The sequence below is a fragment of the Mytilus edulis genome, chromosome 10 (genome assembly GCF_963676685.1).
Source record: "Mytilus edulis chromosome 10, xbMytEdul2.2, whole genome shotgun sequence".
Classification (NCBI taxonomy): domain Eukaryota; kingdom Metazoa; phylum Mollusca; class Bivalvia; order Mytilida; family Mytilidae; genus Mytilus; species Mytilus edulis.
This window is the reverse complement of record NC_092353.1, coordinates 11,217,717-11,236,468: the sequence shown is the minus strand read 5'-3', so window position 1 is coordinate 11,236,468 and position 18,752 is coordinate 11,217,717. Positions and strand designations below refer to the sequence as shown.

Sequence of the window (18,752 nt, the reverse complement as noted above, 5' to 3'; positions counted from 1 at the left end):
AAAACATGAGCTCCTTATGTTTGCATGTTTTGCAGTATTCTGCTGCACATTATAAGATATAACATAAGCTCGTTATGTTTGCACGTTTTGCAGTATTCTGCTGCACATTATAAAACATAACATAAGCTCGTTATGTTTGCACGTTTTGCAGTATTCTGCTGCACATTATAAAACATAACATAAGCTCGTTATGTTTGCATGTTTTGCAGTATTCTGTGCCAACAAATTGACGTTTTCTCACGATATTTATACATACTGTGTATATGTTATGATATCTATATTGTTAAAGATGATTATCAAGGTATAAAACTCAGTTAATTACAGCTACATCTATGTCAAGAAACAGGTAGCAGTTCTGCCTTCACTCTCGGTTTAAAAAAAAAGATTTAAAAAGTATCGTCTGTAAATAAAATGCAATCATTTATGTTTTTTAATACAAAATCAGATTCTGGATTAAAGAAAAGTTTGAAAGATTTTTTTCTTCTCAAAGTACTCTTAATACAACAGCATTGTCTATTCAAACTGTTTCACGCAAATCGCTATAATGTGCGAGTATTTTTCCATATAATAGTTATGCATCTATATTTATGTAACTAGATTTAACATTTTCATACTTTTTATATTTGATAATTTTGCATTTAAAACTATATAGTGTTAAACTGATATAGTTATGGCACGCCGTTTTTATATTTATTCAAATTTGAAGATATCTTATTTATTTAACAAGATATCTTATTAAGTATAAAGATATCTTTAATTTTTATAAGATATCTTATTTAATTTGAAAGTAAATAAGATATCTCTATTAGTTTATAAGATATCTCTATTAGTTTATAAGATATCTCTATAAGTTAATAAGATATCTCTATTAATTAATAAGATATCTTATAAAGTATATAAGATATCTTACTTCTTTATAAAGATATCTTTTAAATACATACTTTATAAGATATCTTATTAATAAATAGAGATATCTTATAAATTAATAGAGATATCTTATTAATTAATAGAGATATCTTATAAACTAATAGAGATATCTTTATAACCAATTAAATAAGATATCTCTATAGGTTAATAAGATATCTCTATTAGTTTATAAGATATCTCTATTAGTTTATAAGATATCTCTATAAGTTAATAAGATATCTCTATAAGTTAATAAGATATCTCTAAAAGTTTATAAGATATCTCTATTAGTTTATAAGATATCTCTATTAGTTTATAAGATATCTCTATAAGTTAATAATATATATATATTAATTAATAAGATATCTTATAAAGTATATAAGATATCTTACTTCTTTATAAAGATATCTTTCAAATACAAACTTTATAAGATATCTTATTAATTAATAGAGATATCTTATAAAGTAATAGAGATATCTTATTAATTAATAGAGATATCTCATAAACTAATAGAGATATCTTATTAACTTATGGAGATATCTTATTAAGTAAATAAGATATCTCTATTTTAAACTATATAAAAAATATCTTATATAGTTAATAAGATATCTTATAAATTAATAGAGATATCTTATATTTTAAATAAGATATCTTATATATTTAATAAGATATCTTTATAAACATTTTAATAAGATATCTTATTTAATATATAAGATATCTTATTTAAAGTTAATAAGATATCTCAACTAGTTTATAAGATATCTTATTTAACTAAATAAGATATCTCGAAATTGAATAAATATAATAACGGCGTGCCATATATAGTGGATTCTATGTAGTTCATATAATATTTCTTTGTACTGTTATAAATTGGATTGCAAAACACATGTATAACTACAATTATTATCCATCCTTATGAAAACCAGATTTGTTACCAGTGACCATTCTACTAATCATGTTAATGGTGGTTAAAACATTGCATAACCCGTTGCATTTAGTGCTATGCCATAGTTATGAAGCCAAGCTTTATACAAGAATTGCGCTCGGTGACATAAAATCTTCCGAAAAGTAATTGTTGATATCAACTCAAGATTTTGAAAGATAAAATCGCAATGCCACTGATTTTTAGATAACCTTTTTATAACTTATTTCGCAATCGGTATTCATTTCTAGTGTGGAAAAAAAACACTTTGCTTTCAAGAGAGTATGAACTTTATCCAGAACATAATCTTAGTTAACTCAGTATTTTTATGAACACCAAAATAAGTGCAAAAATGTTGAATTTTGTAACAGTCTGAGTTATATCTATTTCAATTTAATTCAGGTCTGGAGCTGGCATGTCAGTAGCTGCTAGTAGTTTTTTGTTTATGTATCATTGTCGTTTTGTTTTGTTTAGTTTCTTTCTTTTTTTTTTAATCTATTTTGACATTGGACTTGGACTTCTTTTAAACTGAGTTTTAATGTTCTTATTGCTGTGTGTTTGGTTTTTTCTACATTGACTAGTGGTATAGGAGGATTGACATCTAAAAAAATATGTTTAACCCCACCGAATGCATTTTGCGCCTGTTCCAAGTCAGGATTCTCTTGCCTTTCAACTTAGTCTTGTATGATTTTAAATTTAACTACATTTGTATATTCCGGAGTTGACGTCCATTATCACTGAACTAGTACACATTTTTGTTTTGGTGCCAGCTGAAGCACGCCTCCTGGTGCAGGATTTTCTTGCTGTATTGAAGATCCGTTGGTAGCCTTCGGCTGTTTTCTGCTCTTTGGTTGGGTTGTTGTCTCTTCGACACATTCCCCATTTCCATTCTCAATTATATTGTTTATACATTTGTTTGTGATTGGAATGTTGCTCATGTGATAAAGCTTGCTCCAAGTAACCTAACTTCATATTAAACCGAGTATCACAGATAATTCAATATTGTGTTTAAACGAGTGCCACACGTGACTTAGCCTTATATTTAACGAGTACCACACGTGACTTAACCTTAGATAAAACGAGTAACAACCGTGACTTAACCTTAGATTAAACTAGTACCACACGTGACTAAACCTTTGATTAAACGAGTACCACACGTGACTTAGCCTTATATTTAACGAGTACCACACGTGACTTAACCTTAGATAAAACGAGTAACAACCGTGACTTAACCTTAGATTAAACTAGTACCACACGTGACTAAACCTTTGATTAAACTAGTACCACACGTGACTTAACCTTAGATTTAACCGAGTATCACAGAAAATTCAATCTTGTGTTTAAACGAGTGTCACAGGTGACTTAACCTTAGATTTAACCGAGTATCACATATGACTTAAGATTTCATTTAACATAGTATTGTACCTCATATGATTTTACCTTTCGATAAACGAGTACCATAGGTGACTTAACCTCACATTTTTCCCGATTCCTTTCCTTGTTTTGAAAAACTTGGATCCGTCGCCAAAACGTTTCATGTACAGTCAATCATGTTCAAAACGAAATGAATTGGTAAAATAGCTGATAATTAACTGTTCTTTCAATTTCGCCATGGTCCATTTTTATTTAATGATCCAAATTAAATACCTTGGAAAACACCAGATTTATACCAATTTAAACTTCAAGATATCTCAGAAGTAAAGTAGATGCGAGGTAAACGTCAAATGAAAACAAACTGTTCATTCACGATATCTGTATATACTAAAAATAAATTAAATTATATTCTAAAAAATCCCGATTTGACTTTTTTCTATAATAATTACAAACTACCCCCAACACGACCCATCACATACAAACACCAGACACACAATCCTTAATGTAGTGTTTCTCTCTCGAGGATTGATTGTGATGACAATTATTCTTGTATATATCCTTTCAATATAAAAGGGTTTTTTTTTTCTTGTTCCTGTTGTTATTTATTGTTTAGAATTCAATCACTAACTTTATAGAATGCTATTGGTAAACACGCTGTAAAACTAACCAGTCGCGGTTTATAAACAAATACTACAATAAAAACTTCCTCGCAGCGATATCAACGTAATACGAGTTATTTATTAATTAATTAATAAAATCACAGTGAAGATAAATATCGAATATTATGAAAAAGTTTAGTCGATCTTTCTGATCGTATTTGTATTGATAGGGTAATATTTGTTTAATTGTTCTATAATGGACCATAGATTACTTTATACGAATCAATATTCAATTAAACAAACTACATGTACTGAAGGGAAAAGTAAGTACTAGTAGCTATTAGGATTAATCATATACTAGTTGCAATAGATACTGATTCTGTTGGCTCTGTATAGGTAATCGTTATCTTGTGTTTAGAAGAAGGCTCTCTATTCTACATTAAAGTGCATTGAAAATGTACAAAGGCAAAATAACAAAGACCATTTATTAAATGAAAATGGAAAGGTTTATGTCGAGGTTTATGTCCGACCATTGATTTTTGATTACAGTGTATTTCTGGCAATTTTTCGATTGATCTGGTAGAATACTAACGATGAAATAAACACGAGCTGTTCTAGGGATCATGTAATCAAAATTCTGTGTCATTATTGACGACGTCCCTGGAGAGAAACATCTTTCGTAGTTGGAAATTATAGGAATGATACATTCGTCACGAATGGTAATCCAATCTGTGGATATCAGGGATTTTAATGCGACAGTTGTGATGCGAAAAGTGTTAGAGTGAATGTGTGTTTTAACCAAAATGCACACAATGTCACTTCCTTTGAGTTTCAATGTTCAAGCTAAGTTTAAGTTTTATAGAGACGAAGAAAGTATGGTGAAGGATTGGAAACAAGCAGCCAAATATAACGCGTCACAAGCCACGTTTTTAGAAGGAATGTTACTTAAGAATGTCGACCCTGGAGGTGAGTTACTTACATCTGTTATATATTTATGTGTGTATACACGTCTTATAATTATTGTTAATCAAAGACAACAAACTGATTATTGGATATGTATTTCTGTAAATAGTGTATGTATATCAAAGTTTTACTTAGAAAACAAACAGAAGTTTCATTCTCTAAAATGCAATCAAAAGAACTTTTCTCTGTTTCTATACTAGTCTTGATGACGTTATTTTTTGGAACTTGACAGGACGAGTGATATAATAGGCCGGTAAGGAGATGTTTGATATGCTTTAGAAACAGCAGCCAAACGACACAAAAAAAATCAAGGTCAACAAAATCATCTACTTCCACAATGCCTGAGTACTCAATATGACACCTATCATGCCTATACATCAGCCCAAGTATAAAAAAAGTTGTGAATTAATAGACGAAAGACGTATAAAGATCTGCCATATATACACATCAAATTATGTGTATACATTTTTTTAGCACACATTGTGCTTTATGGGATACTTTGTGAATGGACAAATCGTGTTTGGCATCAATCATTGATGCATTTGTGGTTCACCTCAATTAAATCAAGTCACAATGATCCACATATTCAATCAGAATGGTAATATAATTCAACTATTGAAATTCACCTTAATCTAAGTACGAGTATATTTCTCCGCTGCAGGGTCAGCTAACCGTATTTTACGAGGCATTGTCTTATTAAAGATTTATGCTCGATTTCTTATTAGAAGTAGAAGTAAAAAAACAGATTACATAAGGTTTTATGTTACCGTCATCAAAAGTCTGTTGTTATGGAATCTCAATTTTGTTTATTATTTTTAAAATGGTTCTGATAATAAACGACGACACACTACCCATATGATGTCTTACAACACGATTTGTGACCTTGTATTAGTTACGAAACAGAATTTTACAGAATATCAAATACACACTTTATCTGGGACATTTCTTTTTAGTTTTCTATTGACCAAACATGCCAAAAGATTAAAAGATTGATTGTTGGTTACTTTACATGCTCATGACGAGAACACATTAACAGAAATATACATGATACATGAGGGTATATTGGATACTGAGGGACAAAAAAAATCTTGCCGTTAAATAATCTACACACGGACTCTCAAAGATTTGTTGCGTAGGATTTAGCATGCAAAGAGGTGGTTACCTCTCTTTACACGAGGCATCGGATTCAACGTCCTCTTTCTTAATGTAAAGTGGCTGTGATCTTGTACACACCTAACAGCCAAAGGATGCTCCACTTTGACCAGGGTTTTATTGTTGGTCGGAAGAAGATCTTAGTGACCATATTTCTATTCCCAAGTCACCTTAAAGAGGTTTGACCAAACGTAAATGATTTATTATATTAATCTCATCAAACTTAACCTGCCAAATTACTTTGCAAAAATACGAATAAATGATAAGCGTATGACATTAACTCTTATTATGCTGCCTTGATGCACGTGTCAGCACGTGCAGTCTATATTTAATATACAATCTGATAAACAATTATAGTTAACCTAATGGATATCACAGCGCTAATAATCAAATACTGCTTATGTTTTCTACAAAATATTTAATATCTACAAATAACAACGCTAACAAGAACATGGAGAGTATATAAGTAATTCTAGAATTTTGTAGGTCAATATACGAAGGCTGGATGGGGTTTACAGAATAGAAAATAATGCACCCCCCCCCCCCCCCCAAAAAAAACAACAACAACAAACAAACGAACAAACAAACAAACAAACAAACCCAACAGTGAATAGAGAAAAACATGAAAAATTAAATTAAAAGAATAGAGAATATTTATTGAACCCGTGGAAGACATTCTTATTTTGTATAAAACTTTATAACAGTAAGAAGATGTTGTATGATTTTTAGACAACTGTCCAATCCATCAGAGACAAAAGGCCGAAAATGTAAACAACTATAGAGCACTGTAATATACGACCTTCAATAATGACATTATAAATTAGACAACAGATGCATGTGCTTAATAATTTAAGACAGAATATCAATAGTGCACTATATCAATTGTATGCTATCGAACATTTTGACAGAGAAAACAATCTGAATTATTCATACCAACAACGGAGAACGAAGGAGAGGCAGAGTGTTTATTACTCAGTTTATTGATAATAAAAGTGAACGTAACTTTCGCATTATTTTTTAATTACGAGACAATAACATCCTATGCATATTAAGATACATTGAATCGGTGTAGTATCTGTTAAAACACATATAAGGTTTTCACATGAAACTTTAATCATCGTAAACTAATTTTGCCGCTCAGGAATATTTTTGTTCGTCGTAGGAGTTCTCAATTTCGAGGTCATCACGTCGCGTTCCTTTTGTGTACGTACCAAGCCCTTTATGACGTTTCAGAACCTTTTCAAAGGGTTTCTTTCTATTTTATCTTCAGTTTCCATCTACTTTTATAAACGGAGTATTGTAGTTCATCAGTCTTATCGAATTTTCTCCCTTTGTTGTTGGCAGTCCAACTAAAAAAATATTTCTCTATCAGCAATTTAATTCATACTAACTGAACTAACTAAAGTGCACATTGCATTGACAGGCAATATTATGTGTTTCTCTCTTTTAATAAAGTAGATTAAAATTGTTATTGTATAAACAAAAATTGCATAGGTGCAATCATTGCGCATTAATAACCACTTTATTTAATCAAAAATTGTTATTGCTGCCATTCTCCAAGCACACGACATGTAACCTCTAGCTTCTGTGGGTATATTTTGCCTCTCTTCTGGTTCTGGATAAATATAATCCTTTATACAAAATTTGATCCAATTTTTTAACCATCGAGCTTCTAGTTTTGAACACAGAATCTCTATATCATATGAACTTTCTAAACTTATAATAAGGTAGTACACTGGCCTCTGTGCATATTTAATGGTGGCTTGAGCATGTTGAGTGCTCATACTATATTTAAACCGACCGTATTATTGAAGTGCCTGTCACAGTCCGGAGCATATATAATGTTGTGGTGGATTTTTTTGGTTGCTGCCAGCCATACAAGTTTTTTGGGGTTTTTTTGTTTAGCAATCATCTGTTCTATTCTGTTCTATTCAACATTTCATGTCCTGATAATGGGACGACCCTGTTCAGCATTCTTAACATTATCGGGTTTCCCATGGTTGAAGGCCGTGTAGTGCCCTATTGATGTATCCGTCATTGACCTTTGATATATGATGGACAGTTATCTCCATTTTTGTTATTCAGATAGTCATGATAATTTGGTGTATAGATAGATGATACACTAATGTTTTATACCAAAGTATTTAGTTATGTTGTATTGATTCGAAAATACTTGTTGGACATTGTCATCATGGTTCGATATTTACCATTTACAATCAAGGATGGCTTTTTTGTTATAAAATAATTACAACAAACTTTGCATAATGAAACAAAAGCATATGAAATAGGTCTTTAACTGTCCTCGGATTGTATGGATCAATTTCCCCAAGAATTATTTTAAGCCCAGGAACATGTTCAAATAATTTTGAAATATATTAAATCCGTGAAGTACAACAGCTGCTTGTATGTAATAAGATGGTCTATAATCTGTGTTGCTTATTTCTTAACATAATCATTACCCTAATTACTAATACCTGTAAATAGCTCAAAATTGAACTTTGATAGATTTTGTATTGTGTAAACCAAATGTTTGTATAAGAAGGCCATTATTTTCCGAAATCCAAATTCTGTTATATTATATATTAAATCAAATATAATTATCAATCAGATAAAATAAAATGTGCATTGGTTAAAATTGTCTTTCGATTTAAAACATATAAATGTAGCATTTAACGCCTTCAACCCAAGCCAATAACGTTGAATAATATTTTGAGTTTAACACTATTCTGATTTTTAATAACTTTCATGCGAAACAAACACGCGGTGAAATTGACACCAACTATTTAAAATCGAATTTCAAATGTCATTTTAAAACCCCAGAAGCAGTCATATTGAAACAGTCTTAATTTTTCCTCGAAAGAAATTTATAGATTCATTATAAAATGATTGATCCGGTTTAAGTTGTCAATATTCCAAATTACAGTATGATTCGTGTTTAAATATTGAAGTTCAAATACCTCAAAGGTACAGTTTGTAAAATTGGAAAATAATAAAATGATATTAAAAATAATGACCAAGTTGTGTACATATAGGATTGCGTTTTATTGTCATAAAAATTGTAGTATTAAAATATCAATAACTTCCTCTACATAGAATCAATTGTTGGAACATCGTGTAAACAGATTACTTATATTGACCATATGTGGAAAGTTACATGTATATATATCACTTGTAAGTGCTTTTGAACTTTTACTGATAGTCCTCCATAGATTTGTCTTACTATTATTATCACGCTTTATGTAAAAGTTTCCCATTAACAGTATATACCTAGAATTCCCCAAACAGTTTTTACTGGAACTAAATTGAATATTGTATTTATTGACTTTGCCTTGCAGGAACCCTTCTGTATGTAGATTATTCCGTCTTTTACGGTGGAATGAGAGACCTTCGACAAATCTCGTGGGAACCCTTACAGAAGCATAGTATTAATAACATACTTAGAATCCAAAATCATCAGTATTCTGCAGATATCGAACCTCGAAGACTCATGGAAGAAGGTATGCAGAATTATCTCCCCTCTTCATTATATAAAAAAAATCCTGTAACTGTATTGATGCATCAAATTACTGGTACTTTAATGGAGAGTTTAAAATTTCTTTAATACAAAAGATATTCCTATTTCAAATTGGTAGATTCTTATTTCTCAATGTTCTGGTTTTTCAATAGTTGACTAATAAGGCATACTAGTATAGATCTATAGTTATATATATATATGGTTAATTAAATTAATTTCCGTTTGTTACTTTATGTTTAATAAAACCAATGATTTATATTTTCTTACCAACAAATTAGTTGACGCGGAATGAGACTACAACATATAATCAATACCGCAGCAAGTGAGCAAATGTCTTATACCAATACATAAACATCAAAAACTATAAATCAGTTAACGTGATTATTATATCCAACGTGGACTCTACGTGACTTATATTCATTCAATATATTCCTACAGACAAAACTTTTATATAAAAGCAGTAAATGTTCTTTTTATGACATATAATCAACTCCCGCTCAAATCTGAGGAGACAGAAATCTGTATGAATCATCAGTTATCTTCGACTGCCGTCAGTGGTATGTTTTATAAAAAAAAATCTATACATGTATCTATAAAGATAAATAGAAAAAGTCCGTCGAAGGATTTCAAGACTTCAGTTTGCCAGTAAACAATCTGTAATCTGTGCAGAACGAAACATGCGTCGTTTTTGGCGGGATTTGTAAATATGCTGTCACAGCAATATAAACTTTGCCAAAATTTTTTTTTTAGATTTCTTACCACACCCTGAATATACCTCATTTACAGTGGTAATTTTGAGTATAAAAATAAGAAGATGTGTTATGATTGTCAGTAAGACATTTCTTCACCAAAGACCAAATGACATAGAAGTTAACTATTATAGATCATTTAACAATTTAACAATGAGCGAAACCAATACTCATACAATCTACATAGTCAGTTATAAAAAGCCCCGAAATGAAAAATGTAAAACAAAATCCTGACGAGAAAATTCAAACGAGAAAAATTACGGCCTGATTAATGTTCAAAACTATGAAAGAAAACATATATATATGATATACAGCAGCATATGACAACCACTGAATTACAGGCTCCTGACTTTGGACAGACATACAGAATGTGGCGGGGTTTAACATGTTAGAGGACACCCCCTTGATACAGTGGTGTAATAGTACAACATTTTAAGTGTGTGTCTTTGTCCCGGTTTATATTCGATATGAATTTATATACGTTTTATAGCTCATTCAAATTCTTCATAATTTGAAAATTCTTATAGTTCTTCTTTAAAAAATAAAACTGCAGTCAAAGTTTTATAAGACACAAAAGACACAGTTGGTATACTTTACTTTTTAAGGTTGCTATGACGAGGAAGAATGTATTGTTCGTGAAGCAGTCAAACAACTCCCCAGAACCCCAGTCTCAAAAGATAGTGTATATATTCTCTCAGCATTCCATACGATGGACATAACAGAAAATCTCGAACGGAGATGGATGTCATGGAGCGGTGCCAAGGTCATTCTGTGGAAATGTCCGAAAGACTTAAAATTACGCCGTATTACATTTCTACGATCTACAACTGAAAGAGACAGCTTTAGTTATCTCGTTCTTGCTGAATGTGAAGAAGGGATGAATTGTTTAAATCTCGCGAGACAATTTGCTGACCATTTGAAGGACAGGAGGTGCGGACTTGTGGGGTTGTACAAAGTAGAACGTTATTACATTCCACAGTTAGCCAGATCTCATAGCTCAAGTACAGTGTAGAACCAAGAGACAACCTCAAAGCACAAGTACAATTTAGGATAAACAGTCGAGCTTAAAGTACAGGTACAATTTAGAACAAACAGTAGAGCTCAAAGTGCAGGTATATTTTACAACAAACTGAAGATCTCAAAGCAAAAGTGCAATTTAGGACAAACTAAAGTGCAGGTATAATTTACAACAAACTGAAGATCTCAAAACAAAAGTGCAATTTAGGACAAACTAAAGAGCTCAAAGCACAAGTACAATTTAAAACAACCAGACGATTCTACTTTACACCAGCCAACAGTATAAAAAAGTGTAAAGAAGATAGCATTAAAATAATCTTTCATGATACAGACTGATTGTAACACTTTCACTGATGTTACATAATTGTCAACCAAGAGCACATGTGTAATGAAGAATATTCTGAAGTACTTATTTTCATAGTTTAGAGAAAGTATGCACTCGCAAAAATGATTACAAAAATACGATGCCGAATATCTGTATGGCAATTACACAACCGAGTACGAAGAAACACAGCATCTCAAATATCCCGAACAGCCAGTACCATGTGTAATTCATTAAGACTTAGAAAACATGGCATTTTTTTTTACTACGCATCCACTTGACAACGATTTCATACATGTATTTCATGAATTATGACCAAAACATCGTTTGCTGTAAATAACCAGAAAAAAACGTTGACATTATGCTATTATTTTCGTTCATTAAAAGAACTAAAAACTTGGAAATGATTATAAAGCATTATATATGTTTAATGAATTTCTTTCACAATATTGCACAGAAAATTAAGAAGTTGTCTCCAAACAATATATGCTATTCGACTCAGATTGCCATCAAAAGAAATTACTTTCGATACGTATACACGAGCATCATGTTGTTTATTTTCCTATGTTATGTTGAACAATTTTTATATTTGTTACATTACCATTTTATCCTAAAAGCAGTAACTGTTTTATGTGATGCACCATGTCATTACCTCATTTATTGCCCTTTAACATTCCCTATCATTGCTTATTGTTGACATGCATCTACAAATGTAATAAATTCAAATATTTATTTATCTCTTATTTTTTTAATCATAATGATGATGTCTATAAAATGGTAGGTTGATATCACCCCTTCGTAAACTTTACGGACGTTATCACGAGTTGGTTGGCCGTTACGGAATATCCGTTTAACAGATGATATCAGATATGTTCCTAATGTCAAGATTTCAAGAATGTGACATAACACATTAGTCTATTTAAATGGTTTGTATAGAAACCAGCCACACGACGGGTGCCATATGTGGATCAGGATCTGTTTACCCTTCCAGAACACCTGAGATCACTCAAAGTTTTTCGTGGGGTTCCTGTTGCGTGGTCTTTGGTTTTCTATGCTGTGTCTTGTTACTATTGTTTGTCTGTTTGTCTTCTTGCCATGACGTTGTCAGTTTATTTCTAAATTACGAGTTTGAATATCCCTCTGGTATCTTTCGCCCTTTTTAGCTCACCTGGCCCGAAGGGCCAAGTGAGCTTTTCCCATCACTTTGCGTCCGGCGTCCGTCGTCGTCCGTCGTCGTTAACTTTTACAAAAATCTTCTCCTCTGAAACTACTGGGCCAAATTGAACCAAACTTGGCCACAATCATCATTGGGGTATCTAGTTTAAAAAATGTGTGGCGTGACCCGGTCAACCAACCAAGATGGCCGCCACGGCTAAAAATAGAACATAAGGGTAAAATGCAGTTTTTGGCTTATAACTCAAAAACCAAAGCATTTAGAGGAAATCTGACATGGGGTAAATATGTTTATCAGGTCAAGATCTATCTGCCCTGAAATTTTCAGATGAATCGGTCAACCCGTTGTTGGGTTGCTGCCCCTGAATTGGTCATTTTGAGGAAATTTTGCTGTTTTTGGTTATTATCTTGAATATTATTATAGATAGAGATAAACTGTAAACAGCAATAATGTTCGGCAAAGTTAAATTTACAAATAAGTCAACATGACCGAAATGGTCAGTTGACCCCTTTAGGAGTTATTGCCCTTTATAGTCAATTTTTAACCATTTTTCATAAATCCAAGTAATCTTTTACAAAAATCTTCTCCTCTGAAACTACTGGGCCAAACTAATCCAAACTTGGCCACAATCATCTTTGGGGTATCTAGTTTAAAAAATGTGTGGCGTGACCCGGTCAACCAACTAAGATGGCCACCACGGCTAAAAATAGAACATAGGGGTAAAATGCAGTTTTTGGCTTATAACTCAAAAACCAAAGCATTTAGAGGAAATCTGATGTGGGGTAAAAATGTTTATTAGGTCAAGATCTATCTGCCCTGAAATTTTCAGATGAATCGGTCAACCTGTTGTTGGGTTGCTGACCCTGAATTGGTAATTTTGAGGAAATTTTGCCGTTTTTGGTTATTATCTTGAATATTATTATAGATAGAATAAACTGTAAACAGCAATAATGTTCAGCAAAGTTAGATTTACAAATAAGTCAACATGACCGAAATGGTTAGTTGACCCCTTAAGGAGTTATTGCCCTTTATAGTCAATTTTTAACCATTTTTCATAAATCTAAGTAATCTTTTACAAAAATCTTCTCCTCTGAAACTAATGGGCCAAATTAATCCAAAGTTGGCCACAATCATCTTTGGGGTATCTAGTTTAAAAAATGTGTGGCCTGACTCGGTCAACTAACCAAGATGGCCGCCACGGCTAAAAATAGAACAAAGGGGTAAAATGCAGTTTTTGGCTTATAACTCAAAAACCAAAGCATTTAGAGGAAATCTGACATGGGGTAAATATGTTTATCAGGTCAAGATCTATCTGCCCTGAAATTTTCAGATGAATCGGTCAACCCGTTGTTGGGTTGCTGCCCCTGAATTGGTCATTTTGAGGAAATTTTGCTGTTTTTGGTTATTATCTTGAATATTATTATAGATAGAGATAAACTGTAAACAACAATAATGTTCATCAAAGTAAGATTTACAAATAAGTCAACATGACCGAAATGGTCAGTTGACCGCTTTAGGAGTTATTGCCCTTTATAGTCAATTTTTAACCATTTTTCGTAAATCTTAGTTATCTTTTACAAAAATCTTCTCCTCTGAAACTACTGGGCCAAATTAATTCAAACTTAATCACAATCATCTTTGAGGTACCTTGTTTGAAAAATGTGTGGCGTGACCTGGCCATCCAACCAAGATGGCCACCACGGCTAAAAATAGAACATAAGGGTAAAATGTAGTTTTTTGCTTATAACTCTGAAACCAAATCATTTAGAGGAAATCTGACAAGGACTTAAATTGTTAAGCAAGTCAATATATATCTGCCCTGAAATATTCAAATGAATTGGACAACCGGTTGTTGGGTTGCTGCCCTCCAATTGGTAATTTTTAAAGAAATTTTGCTGTTTTTGGTTATTATCTTGAATACTATTATAGATAGCGATAAACTGTAAACAGCGATAATGTTCATCAAAGTAAGATCTACAAATAAGTCCACATGACCTAAATGGTCAATTGACCCCTTAAGGAGTTATTGCCCTTTATAGTCAATTTTTAACAATTTTCATTAATTTGGTAAATTTATGTAAATTTTTACCAAATATTTTTCTCTGTTACTAATGGGCAAAGTTCATTATAGATATAATTGTAAGAAGCAAGAATGTTCAGTAAAGTAAGAACTTCAAACACATCACCATCACCAAAATACAATTTTGTCATGAATCCATTTGTGTCCTTTGTTTAATATGCACATAGACCAAGGTGAGCGACACAGGCTCTTTAGAGCCTCTAGTTTATAGTTCAGTTGTTTATTAATGATGCATAACTGTGTGTGTGTGTGTGTGTGTGTGTGTGTGTGTGTGTGTGTGTGTGTGTGTGTGTGTGTGTGAGGGAGAGAGAGAGAGAGAGAGAGAGAGAGAGAGAGAGAGAGAGAGAGAGAGAGAGAGAGAGAGAGAGAGAGAGAGAGAGCATTTATGTATATATACTCTTGTTTGACCAAACAATATATCGGATTCTTGTGAATTCATATTGAGATGCCCTTCATTTGACCAAACGTTTCTTATTTTATACATTAAAATTGACACATAATAATGTCTCAGCGGCAACACTAGTGGCAGCATATGGTGTATTATTTATCTGGAAATGCGGTACTGTAGCTACTTTATGTAATTCCCAAAATACGGATTTTTTATTTTGCTTTTTTAGTCCTTAGATTTATATATCAACTAACAGTCTGCCGAAATACAAATGGTACATGTAATCTGCATGACTACACTATATGTTGTATAAATGCTAGTAAAACCACAAGAAATAATAACACGGTGCCAAAAATAACTAAAGCCCTCTAATTAATGAGACACATAGTATAACTGTATGGTTAACAAACACATACTTTATAGTGATTGGTACTGTGGTATTAGAGATGGGATGACATAAAATATTAATACTTCTTACAAGCTACAAGTTTTAGAATGTTTACTTTCTATAACGATAGGTTGTGCAACAGTGTCGGAGGTTCAAAGGGGTAATGATTATATATATTCCATTTCTAACCAAAAACAAAGTTAAGTATTCTATTATTTTTTTTGTGTTTCTCTTTATTATACTTTAAAAAAATATGTCTTTGATTTCCAACCTAATTTAATTTATTGTAGAAATTGTTAATGCAAACAATTAATCCATCAATAAGCCATGAATGTTGGGCTAATCGAATGTTATAAAATATGGGGAAAGACAACACGTTTCATTGAAAAATGCAAAACCCTTTTAAAATGAAAATAACATACAATATAAACGAAAAACAATAAATAAACCAATGCTAACAAATACAAACAAAAACAAAACGAAACAGGAAAAAGACACAATTTATCTTGTTGCAAGTATTGTGACAGGGGGGTTTCTTGCTTTTTTATGCCTGAAAATGTAGTTTCCTGAAATTTTTTACCTGTTAACCTATTATATAAGTAGAATTTACTGCTACTGAGAGAAACGAAAAATGTTTTCTTCACAATTTTAAGGTTTTATATCATCATATGTGTCTACTTTGATAACTGACAGCGCTATATTACAACTATATAACAGCATGTTAACAAACTGCACAGCCTTATAAACGTCTTTGAAGCTAATTCTTAAAATCATTAAAGTGTATTAAAAAGCCAGCAATCAAGTACGTTTATTTTTTACATCTTTAATTAGTGTATCTGCTAACTTGTAGTAGTCAACAGACAGTGTGACTATTTCCAGCTTTCTATGTCAATGGACCACAACTTCCGCAAACATTTTACAGCCATGGAAAAACTCAATCTGAACCTAGATTTTTTGATAGAGTTATCAAAAATGTAAACGAACATCAGTAGTGTAAAAAATGGAAAAAAACACGCAATAATAATTAATTGATTGTTGCTTGCTGTAGATCAAGTGGTAATATTTTAAGCATATTCAGGCAATCTGACAAAACATGTTATTTGAGCGTTGTGTATTTTTTAAGTCAATGCCATATAACCTAAACCTCCTTTTATTTAGTAAACTAAAATGTTAAGGACAGGACAAGATTGAAGATGAAATCCAATTATTCTGAGATAAATGATACTAAAAGGCAAAGGTGGATTGTAGACAGAACACATCGGAATAAGGAGATTCGACACGATATAGATGTTAGGCTAATTTGAAATCAGGAAAATTAAAGGGAAATTATATTTGTGTGCAGATTTAGAACACTGTTTATGTATTCTTCAAAAATATAGTTCATGCTTCTGGTTTGGATTACCTTTAGTTTTTGTAAATTGAATATGATTGAAACAATTTTATGATTTTAAAAGCATTTGTCTCGAACAGTTTGATAATCTTAGAAGCATTTGTCTCGGATATAAATGATTTTAGAAACATTTCAGACGAGCTCTTTCTATTATTGTCTTCTTGGTTCCCCTCTTTGTTATTAAGAAATAGAACCGTGACCCTATCAAATGGACAAAGAAATATTGTAAGTTTTCTAAATCATTCCATTGTTTTATTTTAGCAATATAAACATACTTTCATACATTCATCAGGGAAACAAATTCCAGACATTGGTCGATAAGAATTGCGTTAGAATTATTGATATTTAAATTTTAGATTTTTACTGTTAAAAAAAAGAGTACATTTGTATAAATACAAATGATATTCAGCTGGAAAACTAATCTGCACATAGCTTATTTCATGATTCAATAAAGGAAATAAAACTCCTTTTTTTATTTTCATTTGCTCCCAGGAACTATATAAGTTACCTATCATCGAAAGTTTATTATTCAGCTGACACTAAAATATCGATTATCTATAGTCATCAATAGTATAACTGTACGTAGCCAGTTTTTTATTGTCAAAAATAACACTAAATAAAGTAATTCTCCACGGGATATCACGTAATGAATGTCTTTCAACACAGCAAATCAGTCAGCAATAAAACACAAAAGATACACTATAACCTACTGCAAATATTGTTACAGGGGGATTTCTTTTTAGGCCTGAAAATGAATAAATTAATCCTGTTAAATTTAACCTATTGACCTTTAAGTATAATCTACTTCAGGGGCGGATCCAGCCATTTTAAAAAGGTGTGTGTGAGGGGGGGGGGGTCCCAACTCCAGGACAAATGGGGGTTCCAACTATATGTCCCCATTGAATGCATTGATCGGCAAAAAAGGGGGATTTCAACCCCCGGACGCCTTTTCCTGGATCCGCCAATGTGCTTCTTCAGAGAACAGAAAAGCAAGGATAAATTTTTTCTTACTGTACGTCACCACTGAAAAGGCTCTCTACATATATTGTGTTCTTTTCAAATGTTTCATGTGTGTACTTTGAAGTTTTGGCTGCTGTATCTTGTATATAAGATCTTGTTACCAAACTGCACAGCTTTATAAATGCTATAAAGAGTTAATACTTCAAATCATAATGGTACATATAAGACCAGCCACTAAGTACGTTCATTTGTTACATCATAAATAATACACTCTCAGACTGATAATTTGAAGAGATTAACATACTTGAGATTGTTGCCAGCTTTCTATGTCAATGGACCACAACTTTTGCAAAAAATTTAGAGCCAGGAAGAAGCTCAAGCTTAAACTAGAATTTTTTTTCAAAAGGAAGTGTAGATAAAAGACGGACAGTTGGACTGCTACTCTGTTCTTTCATTGGCTGGGCACTGTAAACAAGAAGATCATAATAATTATGAAATACGAATACAAATAAGAAAGGAAGGAAATAAAGAAGCACAATAGAGAAAATATCAGATAAAATAATAGACATACAAGTTAAAGCCATAATATGTTATAGTACCTTTAAAAGGGCGGCAAATCTATCTGTGAAAGTCACGCCATTTAAAGTATTTATGAATGCCATGAGGATTTTTAAAATATAAATTAAACTTATTATTTAATAAGTGTAATTTACTGCTAATTGTTGTTTAGCAAAAAATGAGTCGCACTGTCACCCAAGATGTATGCAGAAATGAAACATGATTTAAACTTAATCATATTATAAAAACGTAATAAAAACATGTTTAGAAATACCATATTGTCAAAAAAGAAAAAC

At 31.8% G+C, this 18,752-nt stretch overlaps 1 protein-coding gene across 2 annotated transcripts; it reads left to right on the top strand.

Moving 5' to 3' along the window:
* Positions 1-3,983: 3,983 nt before the first annotated feature.
* On the top strand, positions 3,984-12,250 carry LOC139493379 (uncharacterized). 2 transcript variants are annotated; one of them, XR_011656990.1, is made up of 4 exons: positions 4,107-4,767; positions 9,252-9,413; positions 10,785-11,291; positions 11,357-12,250. XR_011656990.1 is itself a non-coding variant. In XM_071281749.1 (3 exons), exons 1-3 carry the CDS (start codon positions 4,587-4,589, stop codon positions 11,189-11,191), a joined length of 750 nt encoding a protein of 249 aa, XP_071137850.1. In that variant the 5' UTR covers positions 3,984-4,586; the 3' UTR covers positions 11,192-12,250. The 2 variants fall into 2 exon arrangements, 1 of the variants encoding a protein (XP_071137850.1); XM_071281749.1 differs by having other exon boundaries at positions 3,984-4,767; positions 10,785-12,250.
* The last annotated feature ends 6,502 nt before the right edge of the window (positions 12,251-18,752 follow it).

Excerpts from the sequence above, each read along its gene's own strand:
- LOC139493379 (XM_071281749.1), top strand. The coding sequence starts at position 4,587 with ATGTGTGTTTTAACCAAAATGCACACAATGTCACTTCCTTTGAGTTTC. Across the intron at positions 4,768-9,251 it reads TAAGAATGTCGACCCTGGAG|GAACCCTTCTGTATGTAGAT; the intron begins GTGAGTTACTTA and ends TTTGCCTTGCAG. Across the intron at positions 9,414-10,784 it reads TCGAAGACTCATGGAAGAAG|GTTGCTATGACGAGGAAGAA; the intron begins GTATGCAGAATT and ends TTACTTTTTAAG.